The sequence below is a fragment of the Ammospiza nelsoni genome, chromosome 1 (assembly GCF_027579445.1).
Source record: "Ammospiza nelsoni isolate bAmmNel1 chromosome 1, bAmmNel1.pri, whole genome shotgun sequence".
NCBI classification, from domain to species: domain Eukaryota; kingdom Metazoa; phylum Chordata; class Aves; order Passeriformes; family Passerellidae; genus Ammospiza; species Ammospiza nelsoni.
Window position 1 is genome coordinate 32,485,146 of NC_080633.1, and position 25,455 is coordinate 32,510,600.

Below are 25,455 nucleotides of genomic sequence, written 5' to 3' on the forward strand. Positions count from 1 at the left end.
TAGCAAACTAAATATGACTGAATGAGTTTGTGCTTCAAACAAAACTAATTTTTACTTTATCTGGCATAAACCATCCACTTTCAAAGCCTCTGGAGCCTAGCAAGGAGTGTAATTTAGTGTCCAAGAGCAAAATTTATTTTCAGTGTCCTTTTCTATGCCTAAAAGAAGTTAATTAAAGAAAAGAATATCATAGAAGACAATATGGCAGGGCAGGCTGGTTTCTCTCCTCCCTTTTCCTCAGTGCTACCACAGCGAAAAGCCCAGGACAAATCCAGCCACAGGAAGGCACCAGCACAGGCTCCTCCATCTGTATCCTGTGCCTCAAACAAAGCTGCAGCATCCTGACACCCATCTGGATTGAGGGAAAGGGAGGAGTGTTGAGCCAGCAGAAGAGGATACCTTGGTTAGGAACTTTATGTGACTAAAGAAAGGAGACAGCCACCCTCCTGCTAATGATGAGCTCCACGATCCGATTCAGTGCCCTGAAATGAGGCTGCTGACAAGCAGGTCATGTCCTCTCTACACCTCCTGCTTCAGCCTCCCATTCCTGCCGCTCTTCTCCTTTGTGCTTCCACACCTGTCCATGAAGCCACGTCCTGAACCAAGCCAAAGGCCAGTGGCTTTGAATGGGCTCATTAAACCGAGATTCGCTTCAACAGAGATGGTTTCCCTTGCGGGGGTCACTGGGGAGCCACACAAACACGATCCCCAGCAAGGCAGCAGCAGGGGCACGGGCCAGGCTGTGGGACAAGGAGGGAGGCAGGCAGGGACAGCTGTGCTCAGAGGAAGCATTTGTTTATGCTACATTAAAACTATCCAAGGAATGATGGCATAAAGCACATCTAATAAATCCTTTTTATGTTGACAGAGCAGAGACATTGCTCTGTCAACATAAAAAGGAAGTTAACTATGCTTGCAAAAAATGACAATACAAAATTCAAGGGTGTCAGCAATGGGGAACTTCACTTCCAACTCCATGTTCACATAAATGCATCAGCTGAAGAAAACACAATACCCATGTCATCTACAACTGTAGACTGCATGGACATAGTTTGTAATACAGAAACAGAGTTTAAACAAGATTTCTCTTTCTTATAAAGAGAAAATGGACATTTTCAACTCATATGCTAATACAATGTTTGCAGTGAGATTTCATTAAATATTAAAAGAAAGAATTAGAATTTTGCTGCTTTTCATTGCGCTTTATATAACATTAAAATATGCAGAGTACACTTAATTGTCTATTCATCTTCCTTCCTTAACTAAACTTTATTGCAGCATTTGTGCTCTCATTTGCCAGTTAGGCCATACATTTCCTAATGCTACCTTACAAAATTCCCAGTGCATTTCACTCTTCCTGGCTGTCAGCAACATTTCACAGGAAAGCAGTATCCTCCCTTTCTTGCAGTAAAAAATAGGCACTTTACAGACTGCCACCATAAACATTTAACAATATTGCTGTACTTCATATTTTTTAAAACTTAGCACCTAATAAATACAGTAGATGGTCTTTGTCATCTACCCTTGTGTCCCTGGCCACCAGCATCTGGTCTGGTTTTGATCTGGAGGGCAACACATAAGAGTAGGTGGGTTGGGGGGTTCAGAGATTGCTAAAAATTTTTGTAGCAGCTAATATTTCTAATGATGTAAGTTATAATTTGATAGCACACTATTTGGAGCATTCAAAAGAATGTGCGCTGGATATTTCACACTACAATTAAAACAATGTTTCCAGTGGCAGGTCACTGTTTATTTTCAGATAAATCTAAATGAAGACACCAACAAAACAGTTAAAAAAGAGATCAGGAGCATGAAAATGCAGATTGTCTGCATACTTAAAAGCTTTTCAAAGTACCTCTGCTGACATGTTTCTTGTGTTGCCAGCAAAATACCTTCTCATGACACATTTCCAAATGAAAAAAAAAAGAAAGCAGCACAGTACGTCTACTTAGCAAAGGCATTCTGAAAGCCAAGAAGCCTGACTTACAAGCATGCATTAGTAAAAAGAAATTTATGAGGAAACTGTGTGTCAAACACAAGAATAAATGCTCAGATTATAAAATCTTCTTCCTAGAGTTTTTGTAACTTTACCAGACAGCGTCCTGCACAATTTCTCTGGCTTTGAATTTTGTCCTGCACAGAGCACGTGTTGGATCAAACAATCTCCTGGAGTTCCCTTAGCACCCAAATAATTCTGTAATTGTCTCCAGCTCCATCACTCCCAGACAATTCAATTCTGCTAGTCGAACTGGCTGTACCAGGCAAGGGAGAAAAAGTCTGTGGAGCTTCAGGGCAACCAGAAGTACATTTCTAGGTACATTCTGCGTTTAAAAAGAGGCTCCTAAAATCACACATTTTCGTGTTAGCCCTCCACCAAAACTTTTCCCTGTGATATCACTCACTGTGCCAGGTCTCAATTGCTGAGGTACCCCAGCTGTCAACATTACAGCAGATAATAGTGGTGCCAGAACCTGACCTTCAGCAAGCCACATTTCTCAGAAATTAAATATAATAAAAATTTTAAAGCAGACTATCAGTTAAGTGATTCATCTTGCCTGTCACTACCAACCACCCACCACGTAGGTGTAAGTTCAAACGTTCCCTCTCTGGTGTCAGGCAAAACCAGCATGGTTAGGTACTTGATTTTTGCCAGCATAGGGTCAGGAGCCTTCAGATTAACTGCCCCCATAACCCAGCTGCAAGAATGCTCACCTCTGCCACAAGAACTCTAGCAAACAGCAGAAGGGCAAAAATACCCAAGATCGCTGCAGCTATTTCAGTGAACACAGATGCAGGAACAAAACCTCAAATATTAGCAAATAGTCAGCAAATCAGCTGTGAATGATGATGACAAATGGCTAAAAATGTCAATATAGAGTGCATATATTATTGAATAAGAAAATCCATTAAAATCTTAATTCATTCAGAAGCAATTTGTAATTAAAGACACACTTTTATAGTTTTCAATAACTAAAGGATCTTTAATGTTTCAAGTACAAAAAGACAAAATTAAAATTCTGTGCTCTGATTATGATGTATGAAAATACCTCCCAGTAAATTGCATTAGCTTACTGTTTGAAAAATGCCTGTCTTTCTGACAACTTTTTAAAATTTTCTTTTAATAGGTTGCACACAGATTGTCCATGATTGGGTGTACAAGTGCACAAAGGTATGTTTTTAATGTCCCTATAATTTTATGTCCCTGCTCCCAGAGAGCCCTGCTTTTCCCACTTCCTGCACAAGAAGGGAGGTCATCCAGTAATTTCCCAACCCTTTTTCCTTCTAGGAGAGCAGTTACTCCTTTCTGGTACAAGACATTCAAACTATTTCCTCTTTTTTTCTTGAAACTGATTTTCTGATTTCACAAGTGGCCCACTGGGAAAAGCACCAGACTGTTCAGTGTACCTCGGTTTTATTCCTGAACACGGTGTGGTCACCACCTTCAGTGAGGCATTTCCCTTTCCCATGCAATGGGAATGACCATGAGCAGGCTCTGGAAGCACTTTGGTACCCACAGGTAAAAATCTGCTACCAGCTAAGGGCTAGAAGCTCACAAGCTCTCCTCCACGTACCCAGGCCAGCCCCACTCCAAGTTCAAATACCTACAGGACGTTTAAAACACAACAAATCTAGAGTAAAACTGCCAACTTCTGCTTTTCTTGCTTCTGAGGTTTTCTGAGAGCAGGAGCAGCCTTGAGGGTGGGTGAACAAGCTCTGCTTAAAGAATTTTGCATTACAGCCTTAACAGTTTGAGGATCTGCAGCGCTGTGGTTTGTGTTGGCAGCGCTCCGTTACGTGACCTCTTGGGAACAATAACAATTTCACTGACAGTAGCTCTTGGCACAAACCAGTGCCAACCTACTATGAACCAGAGAGTGGGAGTTCTTAACCACTTCCAGAAGAACAGCTGTAATTTACTTTTTTGTAGGTGAAAACTATTAAAGCATAACTACTTTAGTTTCATGAGGCAGCCAAGGCCTCGCTGTACAGAGAGCCGAAAAGCACTCAATACACAAAGAAAGAATAAAGCTTTCCCTTAGATCACACAAGCAATTTTTTGGCAAAATAGATCAGGAACTCCTCAACTGCTCTTGGCAAAGCCTCAGAAATACTTGGAACTCGACTACTAGCACCTTAAAACAGTCTGCAGAGTGAGATCTTCTAACTCTGATCACCTTGCAAATCTTTATTCTGGCCATTGAAGCAGGAAAAAATGAAAACTCAAGTGCAAACCACTCCAAAGGGAGGTTTGTCACATCTGAGATGGGAAGGGACCTGAGAAACACAGCAGTTCAAAAATATCTGAATTTTTCAATGTAGCAGAAACCACTGCCTGCCTATCATTCAATCCCAACTGCTTGGCACATAAAGCAATGTGGAAAGCAGTGTGCAATAACCACTAGATATGGAACATGATTCGAACATGAAGAGTCTAGAATATACGAGCAACCACTAAAAGCTGCTAAGGTAAATGTAGCTTTCTCCAGACTGAGAGGTTACAGAATCAGAAAATATATATGCAAGACAGATGAGTTTTGCGTATTTCTTTTTGCCTCAGTAAAATTGCTCAAGTGTCAAGTAGCTAAGAGATGTAAAATTTTCTTAATATTATAAAATCAAAACCAAATAATACAAATTACATATGTCGTAAAAATTAATCTCATAAGAAAGTAAAAGATGTGCTCAGCACCCCAACAAGGTCACAGATACAGTTCGGACATCTTTAGACAAGAACCTCCTTTGTGAAAATAGGTTCAAGAAAGGAACACAGCCTTTCAAGTGAGGCAAGACTTTCACCCTAATGAGGCATATTTCCTTAATTATATTCTTTATCCTTAAATTTAATTATCTTTCTTCTGATATATATCTTTATTTTCATTCTTTATTCATACAAACAATTGTTTGCACACATTTGATATTATTAGCACATGGATATGTCAAATCAGGTTTATGCTGCATTATTTTAAATTTTCTTGCTGCAGATTTAGTCACTCTAAATATAATTTAGTCTACAAGTCCTTCTTCCTACTGCTGTAGGAAGTTTGATCCCTATGGGGAAGGGTTTTCTTTATCTCTTAAGATTTTCCAGCTGGTACCAGGGAATTTTCTCTTTTTGACCTCCAGTTTTGAAAGGTAGGGCCTTGGTCCAACAAAAGACATCTGAAAATATCACAAATGAAATATGTCCTATTAGGGCTCTCTGCATTTGTTACTTATTTCCAGGACAGCATGGGCCTTCAGAAGTGATCCCTGCACCTCTCCTCAGGCTTAGACTACATTCAGATGTACAGCCAAAGTCAGTTTAAACAAAAAGCCACAAAATTTGAGAAGATACTACGGCAAGATTAACACCCTCTGAAATGACAACCCCACTCAAATTCACAGAAAAAGAATGTATCGAACTGTGTTGCACTAAATCTTTTGTGGAGAAAGTACCTGTGAAAAAACTATTCTAGGCAGCCTAACTAAACAAACAAACAAAAAAATCTTGCTTCAATCTGTCCCACATCAGTCTGTTGTTCCCCATGATGTCAATAATTTCCCTCCAGCAAAACTAGACCTGGCATTTAAAGCAGAAAGTTCCTATCCTTTCTTCCATTTTTAAAAACGCATTATAAAGCCTTTAAATGACTTTTAAGGCACATTTTCCCCTACAAAAGAAAGATGCTACTCCATAAATAGAAAAAAATCCTCACAATTTGAGAGTCAAAGGATTAGAAGATTTTTCTGCATCTGATTAAATTATCTGAATTCATTAACCTTTAATTACATTTGCAACTATTATCTAGTTTTCCATCCCAACAGAAGTCCCACCATATGATATCTATATCCTAGTCAATCTTATACTCAAAAGTATATGCAAAAGAAGAAAACTGCTTGAGTCTAATTAGCATGAAAAACATGTGTGCTGTGGAAAAAAGTCCACAGTATTACAGCAGAGCAGGGATCTGAGGTGAATTGCATGTTATGAAACTGAACACACATGTCTGTGTAAGATGTGTCTCTTGCCAAAGAGGCTGAACTCTCTAAGGTTTCAAAAGACCCCTGTATATCAGGTGCTGAAAGGAAAATTACTCCTCCAGAGAACTGTTGTTTTAAACCAGTAGTTTTTTGGCTTGAAAGTTGTGGATGACTTTTTCAAGGCTGCTTCAAAATATACAGGAGGCAGCCTGCACCTGCAGAATCTGAGATAACCACCCAGGAGAGCACCTCATCCCTCACTGGAGACAGCAGCAGTAGCACTGTAACTATTTTTAAAGAAATGCTCATTAGAACACGTAACAGTGAAGCAGAGGGACACAATGTGAACAGGAGCTTGCTTATCAGTTGTGTGACCAGGGCATACAAAAGAAAAGCAGAATAGCCTCTGCATTACTCACAGCCAAAGTGCAGCTGTGTGTATCCTGAACAGAGCAACCTCCAAGAGCCAGCAGAACTGTCTGCTGGTGCCATAGTACAATCAGAGGAAAGGACTCACACATCACTGCCTTTCTACAGGGTCACATTTCCACCACCTGAGGACAGCCAGGCCTGGCAGCCAGCGATAGGAACAGCACACTTGGAGGAGCTTCTGGTTACCAGACTAAGGGGCAGCTCGTGCATTTTGTGTGCTGCTTGAAGCTGCACCCTTCTTGTCCTTGGACCAGTGTCCAGGGCTCTTCAGGGTCCTCCTTTATCTACCCATGGAAAGCAACAACATAGAACTGAGCAACCTTCTTCTGCCTCACCATGTTAAATCTCTATCCTAAGATCCTTGAGGGCATGCATTGTCCCATGAGAATAAAAGCAAGTAAAGACTGACCACATTTTTTCAGACCTAGGGGCAAAGAGACTTCACTCTCTTATTCTTCAATATTCTGCATCACAGCCAATGCTTGTAACGATGATCACTTCAAAATGCTGCTACCCTCCTTTCACTTACCCACTGTATCCTAGTTACCAGCCTACTCAGTTCTCAAAGTCACTAATAAACATAATTTTAAGTCAGCAAATGTTTCGTGACCTACGCAAAGCAGGAGGTGGGAGAGATGGGGAACTGCTGTCTTGAAAACTTGGTTCAAGCAATATGCACATGGAAAATTATAATTTAGATTGAAATCAGGAAAGAAAAATTATCCAAAGTGTATGGCATTGCTCCCTCCAGAGTGACTGATCTGTCAGAGAGCAACAGAGATGTTCTATCTGTGTTCTCAGAAACACTAACAAAAAGCAAGATGTCAGTGACATCATAACAGACTGCTAGGACATTCAGTTTACTCTCATGAATTCAGCAAAGCAGCCTGGGCAAAGTAGGCAATTTCTGTTCAAACTCTTCACCATGACAATCTCCAAAGCCCATCCAGCTCCATCACATATTCTGCAGCAAGGACAAACAACCCAGGGGTTAAAATCTGGCTCTAGAGCAGACTGATGGCAAATCACCGCTTAGTGCAAGAGACCTTCATTTTGAGATACTCTGTCTTCAAAAAACAGTTGATGCTCACTCCCATCACCTTGCTCACTGCTCCATCTTTTCCCACACTGTTTTTTAGAGGTGACTTCAAACCATCCTTATCTCAGTGGAACAACCATCACAAACCACCAGGGCTTCGTCCATTTTATCCAAACCAGCCTAAGCCTGTGGGTTAACTACCTATTTGGTAGCTTGTCCAGCACCAGAAATAACTGCACCAAAATTAAAAGGAGCTTACAAAACTGTTTGGTACATAGATATACACCCACAGGGACTTCTTCAAAATGCAAAGCTTTCAAAAAAAATCAACATAAATTTTTCAGCTCTATCTAATCTATTTTCTGCTTTTTCTTTATGCAATGCCATAATGTCCTTTTTGGAAACTGGACACACCAGCAGAAGTTAACTGAAGAGGGCCTCTAGGACATTATTCCTGGTCAGTAAACCTTGGAATTCACCTCCCTGCTCCCTCCATCAGGATATGATCAAAAGATCAGATGGGTTCATGAACAACAAAGTAATGGGAATGGAAACACTCTGGGGTTTGAAAGATTACTTGGGAGGTTTGTTTGCATGTTTTTAGCATGCCTCATGCTTGTTGATGTTTTTAACCTCTTCACTTGTGCCAAGAGATAACAATGACTAACTTAGGAGGGAAAAAGTCATGGTATAAAGAAACAAGCATACACATACTGAAGCTGGAGTTGGCTCAGGCTGAAAAGAAGATGAGTCACAGACCCTCAGCATTTAGCTTTGTTTCTAAAAGTCAGATAACACCAAGAACTGCTAAAGCAAGGGATAAAGACGCAGTCTGTTTTCTTGCTTAACTCAAATTAAAAAATGTGAAATCAGGTTTCCAGTTTCAGAACTTTCACAAAATTTACCATTAGCTTTTCAGTGACCAGGGACAGTTTTTAACAAGAAGTTGTCTCTGGATAGTTTCTTGGAATTATTTTTATTTACATAAGGGGCAAATGTGATGTTTCCTTATCAACTCCCACCATCCTGCCATAAATTTTCCTGTAGCATGTTTTGCTATTAATAAACAACTGAAGTAGGTACTTTTCTACAGCCAAAATAAATGTATTCTCAAAGATCCTAAGTTCGTATTGTTTTTAATCAGACCACAACTCGGATTTAATAGCAGTGTTGCTCTGTTAGCTACACTTTTCTGCTTAAATGCTAAAGACTACTCACTACAAGGACATTTTGTATCTTTGTTTTTAATGAAGTGCTTTACAAGAATAGAGAACAAATGTCTGTAATGTGACATCCTTCAAAATTCTTTGTTGGTTTACCTGTTAGATAGGTTTGTTCCTAGTAGCAATTCTGCCATAAAATTGCCTAAGCAGAAAAACAAAAAGAAATTATTTTTAAAAGAACAAAAAACTACGCCTTTCCTTACTGGTCTTTCTTCTTTGATGCATTGGAGCAGTAGCTACTTCTTAACAACTTGTTTTCCACTCCATCACTAGAGTTTTTAAAGAAAATAGTGATAGGAACAGAGTCAAGAAATACCCTTGCAGAGAGCTCTGCTCAGAGATTACTTGACAATGTTGATGGTTGCCAGTCTGTGGAAAGCCTCCCAAACACTTGTCCACCCACCAAACAGGAGCTTCACTGGTCATGAATATTCTTACATTCCTCAGAAGAACAGCAAAGCCTTTGACAGAGCATGCTGCAACTAACTCAAGACTGGCATGCTATCAGCTGCTTTTCTCTGCTTTTCTCCTATGTTCAGAGAAACACAGAAACACTCCATAGCTGTACCTCCAGCTTCAACAAGGACTCTATGGACTCACCCTAACACAGAAAGCTCCTCAAAGGGAGCTAAAGCAACCTTCCAGGTGTAGACAAAACAGTGTGGTTGATCAAAAACACAGAAATAATCAAGGACAAGAACAGGATTAAATGGACTGTTTTCATTGTGAAAAAGAAAACATAAAGATGCCCCAATATTGTATCCTAGGCTGGATGCTGTTTCATGAAACATATTTATGATGTCAGCATCAAGATAAGCAAATTTTGTTCACACAAATTTGGTTAGTCACAATCAGAAGCTTATAAACAACTTCAAACAGACCTAGTCAAGGTAGGCAAGTAAACAGTGCTAAATTATGTTTATCCACATCAAAAGCAAGGAAAAGTATGCTGACAATTTATGCTGCTTTATATTATTTATATCAGCTAAAAGAAAGCAATCTGAATGGCTGGAAAGACATTTTGTGTGAAGAACTAATCAGTGGCCCCAGGAGCTCTGCAGAGATAGCAGATTGTCAGGATGAAAATCCTACATGATGGGGAGAGGGAGGAAATTGCATGATTTATATAAAACAGTGGTGCAGCCTCATCTAGGATATTACGTTCAGCACAAGCCATCACTAGTTCAAAGGGACACTGCAGAAGCAGACAGAGTTCAAAACAAGGTAACAAAAATGATTACAGCATGGAAGGAGTCATCTAGAGAGATTGGAATTGCTTGCTTGAAAAACAGCTGTAAAAAAGAATAAAAAAGTTACATGTACAGAAGTTGGAAGTTCCCTGCCTCATAGGAACAGAGGAAGAGTCCCTGAAATTAAAGGCAGAATATTCAAAACTGATCAAAACTAAATGTTTTCAGCAACAACAGAATAGAACAAAACTAAGTTTTCCTTCTCTTGTAAAGTTATTGTCACCAGACCCCACAGAGAAGCTTTGTGAATTTATGTTCCAAGCTGAGTCTGAAAACAAAACACTATCCAGATTCATTAAAAGACTGGCTTTGCAGATGCACAACATGAAAAGCTGTAACTAAAATGGTTAATGTTAACAAGCCCCCAGCACCAGAGTATAAACCATCTGACTATTTGAAACTAGGGGGAAAACAAACAAACAACAAAAAACCAAAAAGAAAATACAAAACAAAACAAAACCAAAAAAAGTGTGGGAGACAGGCAATACAACATTTGTCCACATACTCTTTTGAAATCACAAGAAACATTATGTTTATGGCTAAAACTGTTACTTGTTAGATTAACCTTATAACTTATGGGTACAGGACTAGATGAACCATCATCTTGACCCACTACAGTATGTTTTTATCTACTCTAGGTTCCTCTGAAAAATTGCTTTGGGTTTTCTCAAATAAAACCTTCACCAGTATAGTGTAAATATTTTTTGCCACACTGAATTGCAAATGATCAGTTTATAAATGGAACTCTTTAAGCAGGCCTTCAGGTGAACTCTCAGTTTATGCATCCACTGTATTAACTGAGGACAGATATCTGAAAGGAAAAATAACAAAGAGACATCACTCCTGCTATTCAGCTTGGAGACTCACCAATATGAATGCATGTCCTGGCAACCTAAGGGACCTATTGATTTGCAACCATTCGTTCAAGTGCAGTGAAAGCCATAATTAGATAAATAGCTTTGGTAAAACTAATCTGAAACTCATTTGTTTTGTTTAATAGGATAAAACAAGAAATTAAATATCTGCTCAATGTTCCTTAGTATTATTCAGTACAATAGTAAAAATATAAATAAAGACATTAATTTGACTGCCATTATTATTTTTTGCATTTTATGTATTTTGTTGCAGCAATTGCCATCAAAAGCCATAAACACAGACACTATTTATGAATTACTGTGCTCCAACAGGCTGAGTGTTTTTATCAATCTCTTTTATACCTGTGGAAGAAAGAGAACAGGTCTTTTAATTATTTGCAGACACTCTTTGAGCTGACAGAGTATAATTTTAAGATGATCTGCATGGTATAAGTTTTTCAAGTATAAAAATTACAACTTTTACATAATTATGCCATTCTTGGCCAATGGGAATTTAACTCTGTTTAAGTTTTTGAAAGTGTTTATAACAGTTAAATCTCACAGGACTATTAATTTTTGTTTCTTAAATAACTTTTTCCCAACAAAATGCAAGGAAGGCTACTTTAGAATATTCCCACACACAAATCAGTGCTAGCACTGACAGATGTTACAATTTATCCTGCTTAAGTCAAAACACACTTAAGCTTGGGATAGGTTGTGTCCTCTTTCTTCTTTGGCAGCTAACTACTCAATTCTGCCTCTGTTCCTTTTAGGGCTTGGGTCTCCCACAGCCCTCCTTAGCAAACACCACACAACACAGTTTGTCCTGCAACACAGACCCAGCATCAGACTCACAGCCCACACCCCCAGATTTATTTTTACTGTCAGGAGGCTTCAGGCACTGCAGAAACGACAGACCACAACAAAGCACTGGATTGTACATGGGCTGGGATCAAGAGCAGGTCTAAGTGATACTTTTGTCACATTCCTTCAGCCACCCAATAAACAACAGCTTTTCAACTTTCAGAGCTGTGTGTGTGGGCATTGGTTCCCTGCCCCCCCCCCCTTCTTTCCATATTTTAAAAATCAATTGATGTATCACCAAACTGGATTCACCTATGGGATGAAGTGGAGTATCTGCTCAGCAGTGTGCTGTAGCAGTCTATTGCAGCAAATGATTACCACATCCATCTGAAATTACAAAGTGTTTTAGGTCCAGTGGGTCCAGCTCTCTTGGTGAGAACTTGGCCAGAAAACTACAATTAAATGCCTATCATCTTTAAAAATGTATAAACAAGGCCCAAACACCTGCTCTCTCTCTCTCTCCCCCAAGCCACATCATAAATCCTTGATATTCACAAGTGGCCTGGACCTCAATTTTCTGTTGGGGTTTTTCTGTGGGAATTGAGGTTTGGGGTACTTATTTGTTTGTTTGTTTCAGTTTTTAACCCAAAATACTCCTTTCTCCTCCTCAATATTGACCTACAAACTGCACACCATGTACCTCATGATGGAGGGCATGGTTTGACACACATTTCTTCCACCAGTGGTATCAATTCAAGCAGACACTGCTCCTTGCTTGGTGCCACTCATTCCACAGTCAGAGTGATGATACTGACACAAGCACGACCTGCAGAGAGGCTCAGAAGGGGCAGCTGCTGGAGAAGCTGCCACAATAAAACACACACACACACATACAGATAAAGCACACCCCATAATTAAACTAAAGACTCTCAACTATTCCTTTATTGCTCTAACTCGTGTATCCTATGTCTGTCTCAGTTACATAAAGGCTTGAGTATGAGGTTTAGGAAGCAGGGAAAGAAAGGCAGTCTCCTCAACAACAAGGAAAAAAAAAAGTTGCATTCCTCACAATCAGTATTTCAAAAAAGGAAATAATCTGGCATTTTAAGATTTAATGGGTTAATTCAGTTCTATAACTGAAGGCAGAAGATCCTTACTGATGCTATGAATACACATCTACTACTATTTATAGAGACTGAAGGACATTTTTCTCTTCCAATCAGCAGAATATTTTCTTTTAGCACTAAAAGTAAAAAAATATTGACTTTTAATCAGTTAGACCACTGAGTCTCTCTGTAAGAAGATATCTTTCAAAAAATGAATTAATCAGAAAAAAATTGTATACCACAGGATTTAAATTATTAAATTAATAATTCACCCTAGCTTAATACAATGTCTAGAAAAGGATCATTTTACAAGGTCAGAGTAACCCAAACCAAACAATAAGTTAACTGAGTTAAAAGACAATTATGAATAGCTACTGCATTTTATGCCTAGAATTTGCAAATACTCACATCCTGCTTCCATGGCTTTTAACTTTAGAGCCCAAATGACTTCTTTTTTATCCTTAAACTCATGCCAAAAACACAGGTGTAACAAAAAATGTTTAAATAAAAAGGTGTCATGGATAAAGTTTATACCCCAGAAACTCAACATATTCTGCTTTTTTTTTTCCTCTTCTTTCCCCCTTTTGAAAAGCTATCACTGTCTTTTCAGCATTTTCATCAGTATAAAAATGCACAGCTTATTTTGCAATTTCCTCACGGCGCAAATGGAATTCAAGCCACTGGGGACATACAAGTAACAACAGCTGAATACAAATCTTAACAGAGTTTGTCATAATTGTACAGTATGGTGCTGTTCATTCATCCTGGCAGCTGGGAAATCTACTGTGAATTAACCAATAGTACAGGTTTGTAACCAAGCAAATCAAAGTATAAAATTCCACTAAGTTAATTTTGTTTGTTTTCCTGTAAGTATGCAATCAGCTCACTTTAAATCAAGAATTTCAACAGGATGTAACACTAGCAGAAATTTTGCAAAGACACTAATTTTACTTCCAGTGGAGTTGATCTAATTTCCTTCATAGACTTCCTTGATAGGTTTCCAAGCCATACACAGCAGTACCACGTCTGAGGATTTGCAAACTACATCCCTTAGGAAGGGAAGCAAAACCAAAAGCGAAACCACTGAGATCCAACCAGAAAAAACCTTCAAGGATGATCAAACTTGCTTCTGCAGTCCTTAACTGAAGGCTTTATTTTCAACACAAGACAATAGGCACTTAAAGTCTGAGCACAAGCAAAATGAGCTCAAGGTATTTTCAGCTGGAGCCCAATTTGCAGCCTGGGAAAGGGGTTACAGTCAAGTCTGGTTTATGGTAGGCAGGTCAAAAAGAGGCTTATCAGGATGTGCTCTGGACCAAAGCAGAGAAAGGAAACAGAGCCTCTCCCATAGTTTAAAGCATTTTTGGTGTGTCAAGGAATCTGTGTCAATTTTATGCAGCTCCCATGAACACAAACCACATGATGGCACCTATTCCCCATACGTTGGTAGCAACACCAGCTAGTGCTGCATCTGGACTTTCCCAGGGATGTTTAAAAGCAGCTGACTGTCTGTTAGTTTAGGAATTGCGAGCCTCACTCCGAGCACCAGTGTAAGACCACAGGCAGTGGGCACCATCCTGTCAATCAGGCTAATCCCCAACCTCAGGGAGAAAAATAGCTTTGCATTCTGCAAAACTTACTAGGTTATTTCCTAGGGCAGAAGTATGGGTTTACTTTCCATTTCATTCAGCTGTAGTTAATCAAATCCAGGCATAATTTCTCAGATGTCATAACACGTGGGTTAATTAAGAAGTATTCTCAATTTAATAATTTACTGAAGACTGACTATGAAACAAATTATTATGCAAATAAACACATGAGGCACTGAAATTTCCCACTAGCTACCATGGTCACTGTTGCTAAAGCTATTTTATCCATTGCTCAATGTGTCACCAATCACAGAGCTGACAAGTTTAAGGATACTATATGTGATATGTGAAGGATAATTATCTTAATCGAATACATCTAACAGGAATACATAATAATCCTGGTTACAATAGGAAAAATTCAAGACTACTTACCACAACTATTTTTAGTCACTTAATAGCTGCAAAAGTGATGGGGGTATTAAGTTACTGAGTAGAACCTCTGTGGCAGACTTGAAAGTAAAATGTCACCAATATCAATCAATCAACTTCAATAATACTTCTGACAATAAAACTTCCAACCCACAGAGTCAATCCAGCACTTTTGTGTGCTGCTTTCAGCCAGTACAGCATCTACACAAAACATTGCTGCATCTTTTTAATGCAGAAGAAATGTCAAAATTAAAGTCTCTATAGTATATAAAAACATAGATACCAGGGAAATAATTATGATTTTTTTTTCTTCTCATTAGCAAGACTGGTAAAAAGAGCATAAAGTTGCTAATGAAATGTGTTGATGGCACAAAATTGGAGGTATTGTCAAAACCCATGTAAACAGAATGGTACTGGAAGATTAGGAGCCTTCATGAAGTGCAATACTAGGAAAAGAGTGTAATTCAGCAGCATGAAGTACAAGGTCACTCAGGCACCACGAAGATGAGAAGCTGCCTACAAGGATATGGACTGCCATAAATGACTACAAGTCATTTGCAGGAGGATTATCTGAGTACAGAGCAGATCTATATGCTCAGCTCAATCAAAACACGAATATCAACCACCACCATGATGTAGCCATGGAGGGAAGGACAGTAAATTCTGAGTGTTTCCAGCTGCCAGTTTCTAATGTCCTGGCAAAACCTCATCAACAACACTATAGTCTCCCCAGCTGCCAAAAGAATTGATTAGAGAATAGCTACTCGAATGACATAAGCAACTGAAAGCCCCTAACAGGAGATGAAGAAAAGTTTAGCAGAATGTAGGTTGAGAGGATCTGATGCTTCATTTAATTAAAACAGATTGCATACAGTTTGATTTTTCTTCTCTGCCAAAGAGGAGTTGTCTCCAACAGCATGACAACTGCTAGTGCCAGAATACATGATAGATATCCCTAATGCGCTCCAACCCTCCAGCTATTTTCAGCTTGGGAACCTTCTGTGTCTGATGAGGTTTATGTATCCTCAGTACATTTCTCTTCCATGAACTTCTCCAGATTCACCCTGAACTCATGTAGACTTTTAGCAGCTGTACCACAGCTTCTGTAGTTTATGTTCAACCTGTAACCCTACAGCTAGCTACATCCTGACAAACATACAGCAAAGTAGCTGCTCAAAAGAAAGCTAAGGTGAAGACAGTCTGAGAACATCTGCCTGGCCAAAGTCCTCTAGGAACCTCACAAAAGTAACTTTAAGGTCTCAAAAGAGAAAATAGTCTCTTCAATATCTCTTCAACTTTGATCAAGACAAAAGGGACATCCCATGATGAAGGCTTCTACAGACCAGCAGGATCTTTCACAAAATCAGGGTAATGGGGTTTGACACCATGACATACAAAAGGTTTTCCAGATCCACTATTGTGACAAAGAGCAACATTGCTGCTCATGTATAACAGTATTTATCTGTGTGTAAATGTGAACCTAGAAAGCAAAAGAGGTGATTAAAAGGTGTGTGCCTCTGTGTGTGCAAGATGATTCCTCCTCCTTCTGAGCACATCCAGGTCCATAAAGAATAAAACTGAGTGTGGTGAAAATAAGTTTTACCATGATGGAGTAGCCTGCAAGAGCTCCCTGCTGGTGCTTCCAGAGGCACGAGAACTGTATTTCATCACTAGTCACAAGAGAAAAGGAGAGAGAAGAAGATATCTTTAGCAGGCAGCAGGAGGAGCAGCAATGACAGTTCATAAGCAAAGTACTCATGCCTCCTACACATAACACATAACTCTAGGAGGCAAACTGGGAAACAGAAGGATCTTTCCAGAGAATTTGGGAAAGGACATGGTGGAGGGGAACAGTTCCACAGGGCACAATGAGCCACTGCAACAGATCCCTCCTCTGCCTCTGCACAAGCTCTGGCACACACCCTGCTACCACAGCAAAGGTTGCATTTTCTGCTATTTTATCCAGCAGAGGATGATGAGTAAAACCTTCACCTCACAGCTCACTGTGCAAATGCAATGTAATCATCCATGCCATCTTGGATTACTGTGCTACACCTGTCCTAAGACTGAATTTAAGAAAAAAAGCACCATCAAGGACAAAGTCAATGCAGAGTTCAAAGTTCAAAAGCTTTAAAAGAAACATTGGGCTCCCCTAGACAAGGAACTGGATGTTTGTTTTATCTAAATGACTGAAGCAGTGGAGTGTATTCATGTTTACTGTTCACAGCACAGAATCATCCAAGCAGGATGGTTACTGCAGCTTTTTCTACAAGGTGCTTTTCCATCTCCAGGTTCTTTATATGTATTCGTACTGGACGTATCCCAAAACAGAAAGCAAAAAATACCTATTTGCTCTCCAGGTTTGGAGGTCGCTGAACTGAGAGGGAAATCTAATTTTGTTACACTGTATTTTCAATTATCTCCATCTCTGGTCACAACTTTCAGGTAGTTTAGTGTGAAGGGCTAAGGACTGAGATGTCCAAACAGATTGAAAAAATTTATTTCACCCCATACTGATTTTCAAAATGTAATCAATTCTTTCTATGTATATTACCCTCTACTACACAATGTTTTCCTTTCCCCTGAAGCCCAGGAAGTATTTGAACAGCATGAAGTGAAGTACATACTTAAAACAATTATAATACCCTTAACACTTCCATTATATTTTATTATCCATAGTCCCCAGGCATGCACACATGTAGGTTATCTGTGCTTTGTAGATGTGGAGGCGAACTGCACTGCAGGCAGCCCCTGAGCAAGTCAGCATCAGAAGCAGAACCCCTGTTCAGGGGTCACAATATTTTTCTAGGAAATTAAACAAGCCAGAATTTCAGCTGGTCAGCATTTACTTGAAAACAGCTCACCTAAGTGAGCAACACTCCTGATGGAACCAGCTGGACAAATAAGGCTCTCAGCTTGGTGTTTGAACAAGGAAAAAAGGCACAAAGAAAAGTCACTGGAGAGGAAGAACAGACTAAGTTTTTTTCATAAGCAAACAAAACCTTCTGAAAATTAACTTTGGATTAACTTGAAATATTTTGTTGAGGTGGGGGGGAAAAGGAATCTTTATTTCATATGTTATTGTTACTGCTTTGTCCAACCTTATTTTAAGACTTAAAACTTTAGGGTCATGTTTAAAAGGGAAAGTATAAAAATGCTGCATTTTATTGTTCTACCATGTTTTTCTCTCCCAAATACACTCCTTCTCCAGGTTTAAATTATTAATCAGATTAAATAGAAGTACATGAAGTGTCATGCCTTTACAAGTCCATTTCTGGGGGGAAAAGACACATGCACAGAGAAGACAGGAATCAACACAGGATACTACCAACAAAAACAAACTGCTCCCTGGGTGATCACACATACAGGGAGACACTCCATGCACTTCAGGTGCCCAGTTTGTCTCCAAAGGGAGCAAGTGAATTAACAACCCTACTGGAATTTGTATAACCTGCTCCTTGGAACGCCCCACTAGGCACTTATGCTGCTGAGTAATTCCATCTGCAGGATAGTCCCTGCAAATCCAGAGATGCCGGAGCACAGCATTCCCACTCTCCACATGGGACCAAGACACTGCTGCAGCTACACAGCATCTCCACACAGCATCTCCCACTGATCCAAGGTCACAGAATCACAGAATGGGTTAGGTTGGAAGGGACCTTAGAGACAATCTAATTCCAACCCCTCTGCCATGGGCAGGGACACCTTCTGCTAGACCAGGTTGCTCAAAGCCCTATCCAACCTGCCCTTGAACATTTCCAGGGATGGGGCGTCCACAGCTTTTTCTGGGCAATCTGTTGCAGTGTCTCACCACCCTCACAGTAAAGAATTTCTTCCTAGCAGAGGATCACTGGGTTGACTCCAGACTGCCTTACAGATTCACCATCCTCCCTCTAGTCTTCTTACCAAGACAGATGGTACAGGAAAATTTTACAAGATGACCCACAGGGCACTGGGAGGTGAAGACATAGGTGACACCACCACTAAATCTGTCACACTGTGTTTGCTGGTCCATGACACAGAACATCAGCAAAGGCAGGCAGAGTCTCGCTGGAACTCTGTGAAACAAGAGAGGACCAAGGGTTCATCAAGCACAAGTGAGGAGCTGCATGACCCAGGAGCTACCCAGGCTTCTCACCAGGATGTTAACTCACCCACAGCAAATATTTACAGAGTAACTGTTGTACCGCTCACTTGTCAAATGCTTTCAGTAGTGGTGAGGAATAACCACCAGAGTAAACCTGAGGCTGCTCTGCATGGTGTCTCCCTGAGGTGCCATGAATTTGTTTTGTTAAAACAGTGTTTCAGACCTGCCTGCAAACTAAAGCTGCCACCAGCAGCAGTTCTGCACTGCTTCTCTCCTCCTCACTGCACACTTACTCCATTTCTTTGGCAGTATGCTTCTAATGAGTAACAAACCACACAATTCAGAAAAGGACGTTCTTCATTGGAAGAAGGGTATCTGTCACAAATATCCTCCTAGGGCAAAGCAAGACTTGGCTGTTTAACTTAGCTCTGTGTTCATATGGACAACTTGCATTGTAATCAGGTGGATTACTAATTCACCAGAACAATAAAAATAATTAGGCATCTCCTAATTATACATACAGGCCAGTCTTTATTTTGTGTGTTGAATGTACTGGAGGAAAAAAATTACTGTAAAACTGGAATCTGAATCCACATTACTTAAAAATAGTTATTCTACTGTGAATTTATATCCTACCTTAATCCTAATTATCTTCCTTGCCTATATATCCTCTTATAACAAAGAATTCACCCAGGAAGTTTGGTTTGAAATTCACACCCTGGTATATTTCACAACTTCCCCATGCAGATCAATCATTTTTTTTTCATGGGCAAAGTACTGCAAAGTTGATGAGGTACAAACACACACCATGCTGACTTCCCCCCAGCTCTCTGCGCAGGTGTTTATCAGTGCACTGAAACAAAACAGCAGCTCGCCTGATTCCCAACACGGACAGACCCAACCCCATGTGGATTAACCCACTCCTTCATTTCGACTGCTCAGGAGATGGGTTACAATCCAGTGCTGGCCTGCAAGTGAGGTCTGACCAGACTGAGTGCCACTGATCTGATGGCAATGCCACCCCCCGATAAGGCTCCAGTCACAACTGGAGAGAGCTCGGAGCCACGGGCAGCCGCCTGCCACTGCAGTTCCCAGACACGGCAGTGTCACGCTGGACTTCACCAGAGCACTGACTGCCCTGCGGAGACACACCCCCAGCTTTTTAAAAAATGGGTGAAAATGAGAGAAATTTGGACGGGGATCTCGGTCATGCCCACCTGACCCCACGGCCTCACTGTCAGGAGGAGACATGCGAGGTTGAGGGCCAGGCGTGTGCATCCCAACTTCACTCCATCCCAGCTCCACACGCTGCAGGGCACGCTAGAGTTCGCCGCTGGAACACGCGTGTGCACCGCTGTCGGAGCACAGGCGCGCTGTGCCTGCTGTCCGCGGAGAGCATCAGCCCGCACGAGGGGAAAGGGACAGAGGGGGACAGCCACTCGAGGAACCCGGAGATGGGGCAGGGACGCTTTCTCACCCCGGTATCTCGTGTTACACCAGAGCTGGCAGCAGTGGCCGGAGCCCGGGGCTCCCACGGGCACCTCTCCCGGTGGGTGCCGAGGTGCTCCCGGGCATCCTTCCTCGCTCCCTCCCTCATTCCTCCCGTGCCGCCGCCCGGCCCCGCGCCGAGATCCCGCGGCCTCCCGCGCACAGCGGCCCGGCCGAGGGCGCTGCGGGCGGGCCCCGCCTGCCCCGGGCACCGCAGCCCGGCGGGCAGGGCACGGCAGGGCAGGGCGGGGGCGCTGCCCCGGGCCGCCGGCGGCTTCCTCGCTCTCTCCTCACTCCCTCCCTCCCTCACTCACCCGGCCGGCGGCGGCCGCGCTTTTCCTCCGCAGCGTCAGCCCGCTCCGCAGCAGCGCCGGCAGCTCCCGCAGCTTCTGCCGCAGCTGCACCGGCGGCGGCGGCTCCTGGGCTCCGCCGCCGGGGCTCCAGCTTCGGGCCAGCTCCGCGCCCTCACACGGCGACGGCATCTTCACGGAGCCCACGGCCATGCCGCATCCCTGCCGGGCTGCGGCGCGCAGACAGCCCCGCTCTCTCTCTCGCCCGGCCGCAGCCCCAGCCCCAGCCCCAGCCGCGCTCCCACCCACAGGCAGCACTCGGCGGGCGGGCGGGCAGGCGGGCGCTCCCCCGCACGCAGCGCGCAGCACTCGCGCACCTTCCCCCGCACGGCGCGGCCCCAGCGGCGCAGGAAGCCCCGCCGGCCCTGCACCGCTCCCGCCCCGCGGCTCCGGCGGTGATAAAGTGCAGGTAATGAGCAGGGTGGAGGAGGCGCGGGCGGGAAAGGCAGAAAGTCCTGTTAACTCCTTTGCGCTCGGGGATCCGCCGCCCGGGCTGTCCCCACCGGCCCTGGCGCCCCGCACCGACCCGCACCCGCGGCGAGAACACGTGGGAGAGCGGCCAGCACGCTCAGAGACGGCGGCTCCGAACAGAGGAGAGAGGGGTTCGGGCTCCTCCAGGGGGTGGCTGGCCTCGGCTTCATCCTGGAGGCTGTCAGGACGGGGCTGGAGGAAGCCCCAAGCAGCCTGGTGTGACCCCCAAGCACCGAGCCTGTCTGGGCTGGAGGCCTCTGCACGTTCCCACTTGCCCGAGTTACCCTCTGGTCCAGTGATTATTTATGGCTGCAAGGGCTGAAGACCTTCTCTGTTCCCTTCCCAGTGTTTTTTTTTTTGACTCAAAGAGGCGTTTCATCTTCCAATGCCAGCCAGCATTGGTACGGGAGAAACCAAGCAGCTCATCCCAGGTGAATGACTTGCTTCCAGTCATCAGGTAATCCCTGCAAAAGAACTCTCAATGAGAGGAACCAATTCCCTTACTATTTGTAAAAGACTAGTCTAGAATTCAGTTCCATGAGTTATGGGGACTTTATTTAGTCTCTGGAGCCTGCCTTTTCTAACTCATGGTACAGAAATTGCTTCCTCTCTGCCAGGCTCTATTTGCTCTTATTTAGATCACAGAATTGATGGGTCTCCCTTGCATATATCTTCTGCCTCAAAGCTACAAATATGGCTGACCTGCTCATCCAGGAGGAGTTTACCAGTGCCTAAATATCTGAGTAAATGACATTAATAGTCAAGCCAATTTCACAGCCTTGTTAGAGAGAGCTGTTGCCTTGTCCCAGCCAAGAGGTCCCACTGGTTTTAGGACTCACCCTAGTACTAGTACTCCTCCAGCCCCACAGGAGGAACTGGGGGCTTCAGCCACAGGGAACTGGCTTAACCAAGACACTAACCTTGGGGGGAAAAAGTAAAAAAGGAATAGGTTGTTTTCCTCACTGATGCACTCCCTAAACCAGCTCCTCTGGGATCACAGGCTCATCCACAGTAGAAAGATGGCAGATGTGCCCAACCTGTGTCAGGGTGCTGAGACAGAGAACAGCCTCTTCCAGCACCAGTGTGACATTGAATTATCTGTCATCTGAGTGCAGCAGCAGCCTGGCTTTCCAGCAGCACTGGCCTGACTGCAGGTTCCTGTGAAACAGTGATCCTGCCTGCAACCCATGGACATGTTCCTCCCTTTGCCACCCTTCCGTGGGATCTGGTAACCATCAGACTCTATTCAGCTGATTGATCTGGTGGAAAAATAACACTTAGAAAATAATGGATTTTCCACTGGCCAGACAGCTGAATTGATACACCCTGTGACCCCACAGCTGCAGGATCATGGAAGGCAGAAACCTGGAAGTGAGGTAAAGCAGAACTGCTCCTTTCAGAAGCAGTTAAATCAACTGCATCCTTTGTGCATGATTTGATGAGCTGTGTGAATCAGGCCAGCTTGGGTACTCTTGAAAGGGACAGGGTTTGCTCCAGCCACATTCTGGCATCACCTCCTTTTTGCTGCTATTGCCCTTTACAGTAGCCAGATCTGAAAGGTTAAGTGTAAAAAAATAATCACCTATTTTAGCAGAGTGATACAGCCCATTGCAATGATGCCTATTGCTGACACAAAAGAGAGAAAAGAGACAGCATAGTGGCAGCCTTTAGACAAAAAGTGTGCTGCAGTCCTCAAAATGCCAGAAAGATCTGGGAGTCCCAACTGGCTACATCAGCACCAACACTTGCAAGGACAAGGGTGATTATGACAATCCCAAACATTGTCATGTCCCAAATATTCCTATTATTGTACTTGATTTGAGCTTTGCAACTGCCCTGCAATGTAGTTTTGACAGCTGTGTTGCCTGGCAGCCACTTTGTCACAGCTCAGGATGTAATTATGAAGAGAAGTGTATCTACACCCAAAAGAATAATGGATCTTTAGTCTGTGGGCTTCACAAAAGGACCATGTTCTTTGTCTGAGTCTTTAGGCACTGCTGCAATACCAGCCACAGTAAGACAACTCAATAAAGTGGGACTTAGTGTGACAGACTGGAGTATAACCAGAAGTAATTTGATTATGTTAAGAAAGGGTAAAATGATGCCAGTGCTCAAAATTTTTGTATTTTAACTAAGCAAGATAACCAAGCAAGTATAACATGTAAACAGTGTCAAAAGAGAAATTAATATGCCCTATGGTGTGTTTAAAGATTATCAGCTGCCAGACAGCATAATATGGACTATCAGTTGTCAAAAAAATTTAGATAGGCCTCTCTAGTTTTTGTTTGGATCATTCCAGGTTTTGGGAGGATTGTGGTAGGAACTGTATAAAATAAAATTTTGTGTTGCTTTTTTTTATTAAGCCACTGAAAGTTTAGCATGGTGAATGAGTCTGGGTTTTTTCTGCAGAGGAAAGGGATGGGGATCAGAGAGCAAAACTAGATCTTGTGAGAAGGTGTTTGGCAAAACAGTTTCATTTAGAAAACCCAGAGCAGTGTGTTGCAGCCAAAACATTGTGCTCAGGGCACCTTCTTTTCAGTGAACTGTCACTGAAGGCACAGCAGGGATCTGAGAGACTGGGGTCCCTGTTCTCAGCAGGTTTGGCCTGCAGGTGACTGGATTTTCTGTCCCTCATAGACACCATCAATAACACTAAAGGAATATCAGGTCCACTGACCATGTGGCAGACGTTGGAGATTTCCAATTCTCCAGATTCAACAATTATCATTTGGTCCAATATAAAACAGAACTAAGGACACATGTGATGCTTTCTAGCAAAAAATCCAAACTTGAATGTACCTTCCAGAGTGGAGTCTGGACTAGGCTTTGTTTCCTTACTTGCAAGAGCCTTCATATAAATATAGAAACATCTATGTTTAAATAGATACAGGATGGAGTCTGGAGACCTAAACAACTCTACTGCACTTTGCAGATGTGGAGCCTGGGAGTGTCTGCTTTTTGAATGTGTTTGTTTTTCTTTCATGGTGTAGCACAATCAAAAGAAATGCAGTAAAAACAATGCAAGCTGTTTCGTGCCTTATGTGTTTCACATCAGTTTTTAAGTAGATCATTGCAAAAAAAAAAAAAAAAAAAGCATTGCTTGGTATCAGACATTTCCTGACAAAGCATAATAAACTCTTATTTTGGACTTAAAGTATTAGGAGTTCTTGACTCAGTTGGAATAATTGATAGATGCCACTTCAGTTTTCCCTGCATGAAGGCAGTGCAGAAATAGAATTGCAGAGTACTGGTGTGCAGGAGCCATATATCACTGACAGGCAGCAGTCCTTTTTGAATATTTCCTCTCCCTGACCTGGCAGGAGGCATTTAGAAGAAAGCAATTATTTTTCCAAAACAACACCACCCGCTACACAACCAGCCAAACACTACTTCCCCTTCCCCAGGCAGTCCTGCTGGAGTGGGGATGGGGGTGGATGCTTTCCTACCCTTTCAGAAACTGAGTTGATTTCCTTCTCCCCATCTCTTCAAAAAGCAGGCAAGCACATGTTCCTTCATAATGCCTCTTTTCCCATTCAGGAGGAGGTGAGCTGTGTACTGCCCACCTCCTGCACAACATCCAGATGAAAATCAGAGGAGGTCCCTGTCTGTGGGATGCACTCCTGACAATTGTATCCTACAATTTTTAGTTTGCCAAGGGTTACTCCAGGCCCAATGCACATGAACTGCAGACTGCCCTGTCATGCTCTGAGATCCTGGCAGCTCTCAGGCTCCTGACATGGAGAAGGCTGGCCTGGCACATTTTTGTTTCTAGCTTTAAACACAACATGTGCAATGGCCCTGGAAAAGAGAAGGGCCGGGGAAGACTTTGCTCCATTTTGCCACTTCAGTGCCTCACAGCAGGCTCAGGACACATTTCCCAGTCCCAAGAAGGGGTGTGTGCCCCTTATCACTTCACCCACAGCACAAGGGCAGCAGGTGACCATTCAGCCACTGTGCTGTAAGCTGGAGATAACACTGCAGAAGTCTGGGCACCTCCCACCTTTTTCTGCTTTGTCAATTCTCCATTGGTTCAATCAGGTTCAGAACAAAACCAACTTAGCCACATCTCAGAGCTCCTAGGGATCTGCTTTCTGACCAAATAACTTGCTTGAGACTTCTGAGTTCTTTATCTCCCTTCCACCTGATCAAAGAGTGGGACCTCAGTTGCATTCTAAATGTTGAATATCACCAATTTACTATGGATATAAATAGCACAAATTCGTTATCAGATTGAGGGCATGTATGTGGGTAGTGCATACTTAAAAATAAATCATTTATTCAGTTTCTCAAGTAATTTTTTTGAAAAAGAGTTTAGTACTGTGTCATCATATAGACCAAATATTCAGTGACCAAAGCTCAGAAGTACTGCTTG

At 42.4% G+C, this 25,455-nt stretch overlaps 1 protein-coding gene across 1 annotated transcript in view; it reads right to left on the reverse strand.

Annotated features, from left to right (window-relative positions):
• The window catches only part of RAPGEF5 (Rap guanine nucleotide exchange factor 5), a 156,256-nt gene extending 135,139 nt beyond the window's left edge, over positions 1-21,117 (reverse strand). The window contains exon 1 of the mRNA XM_059468781.1: positions 20,577-21,117. Coding sequence (XP_059324764.1) covers positions 20,577-20,765 — 189 coding nt within the window. The 5' untranslated portion in view covers positions 20,766-21,117. The remainder of the gene's footprint in view (positions 1-20,576) is intronic.
• Between the last annotated feature and the right edge of the window lie 4,338 nt (positions 21,118-25,455).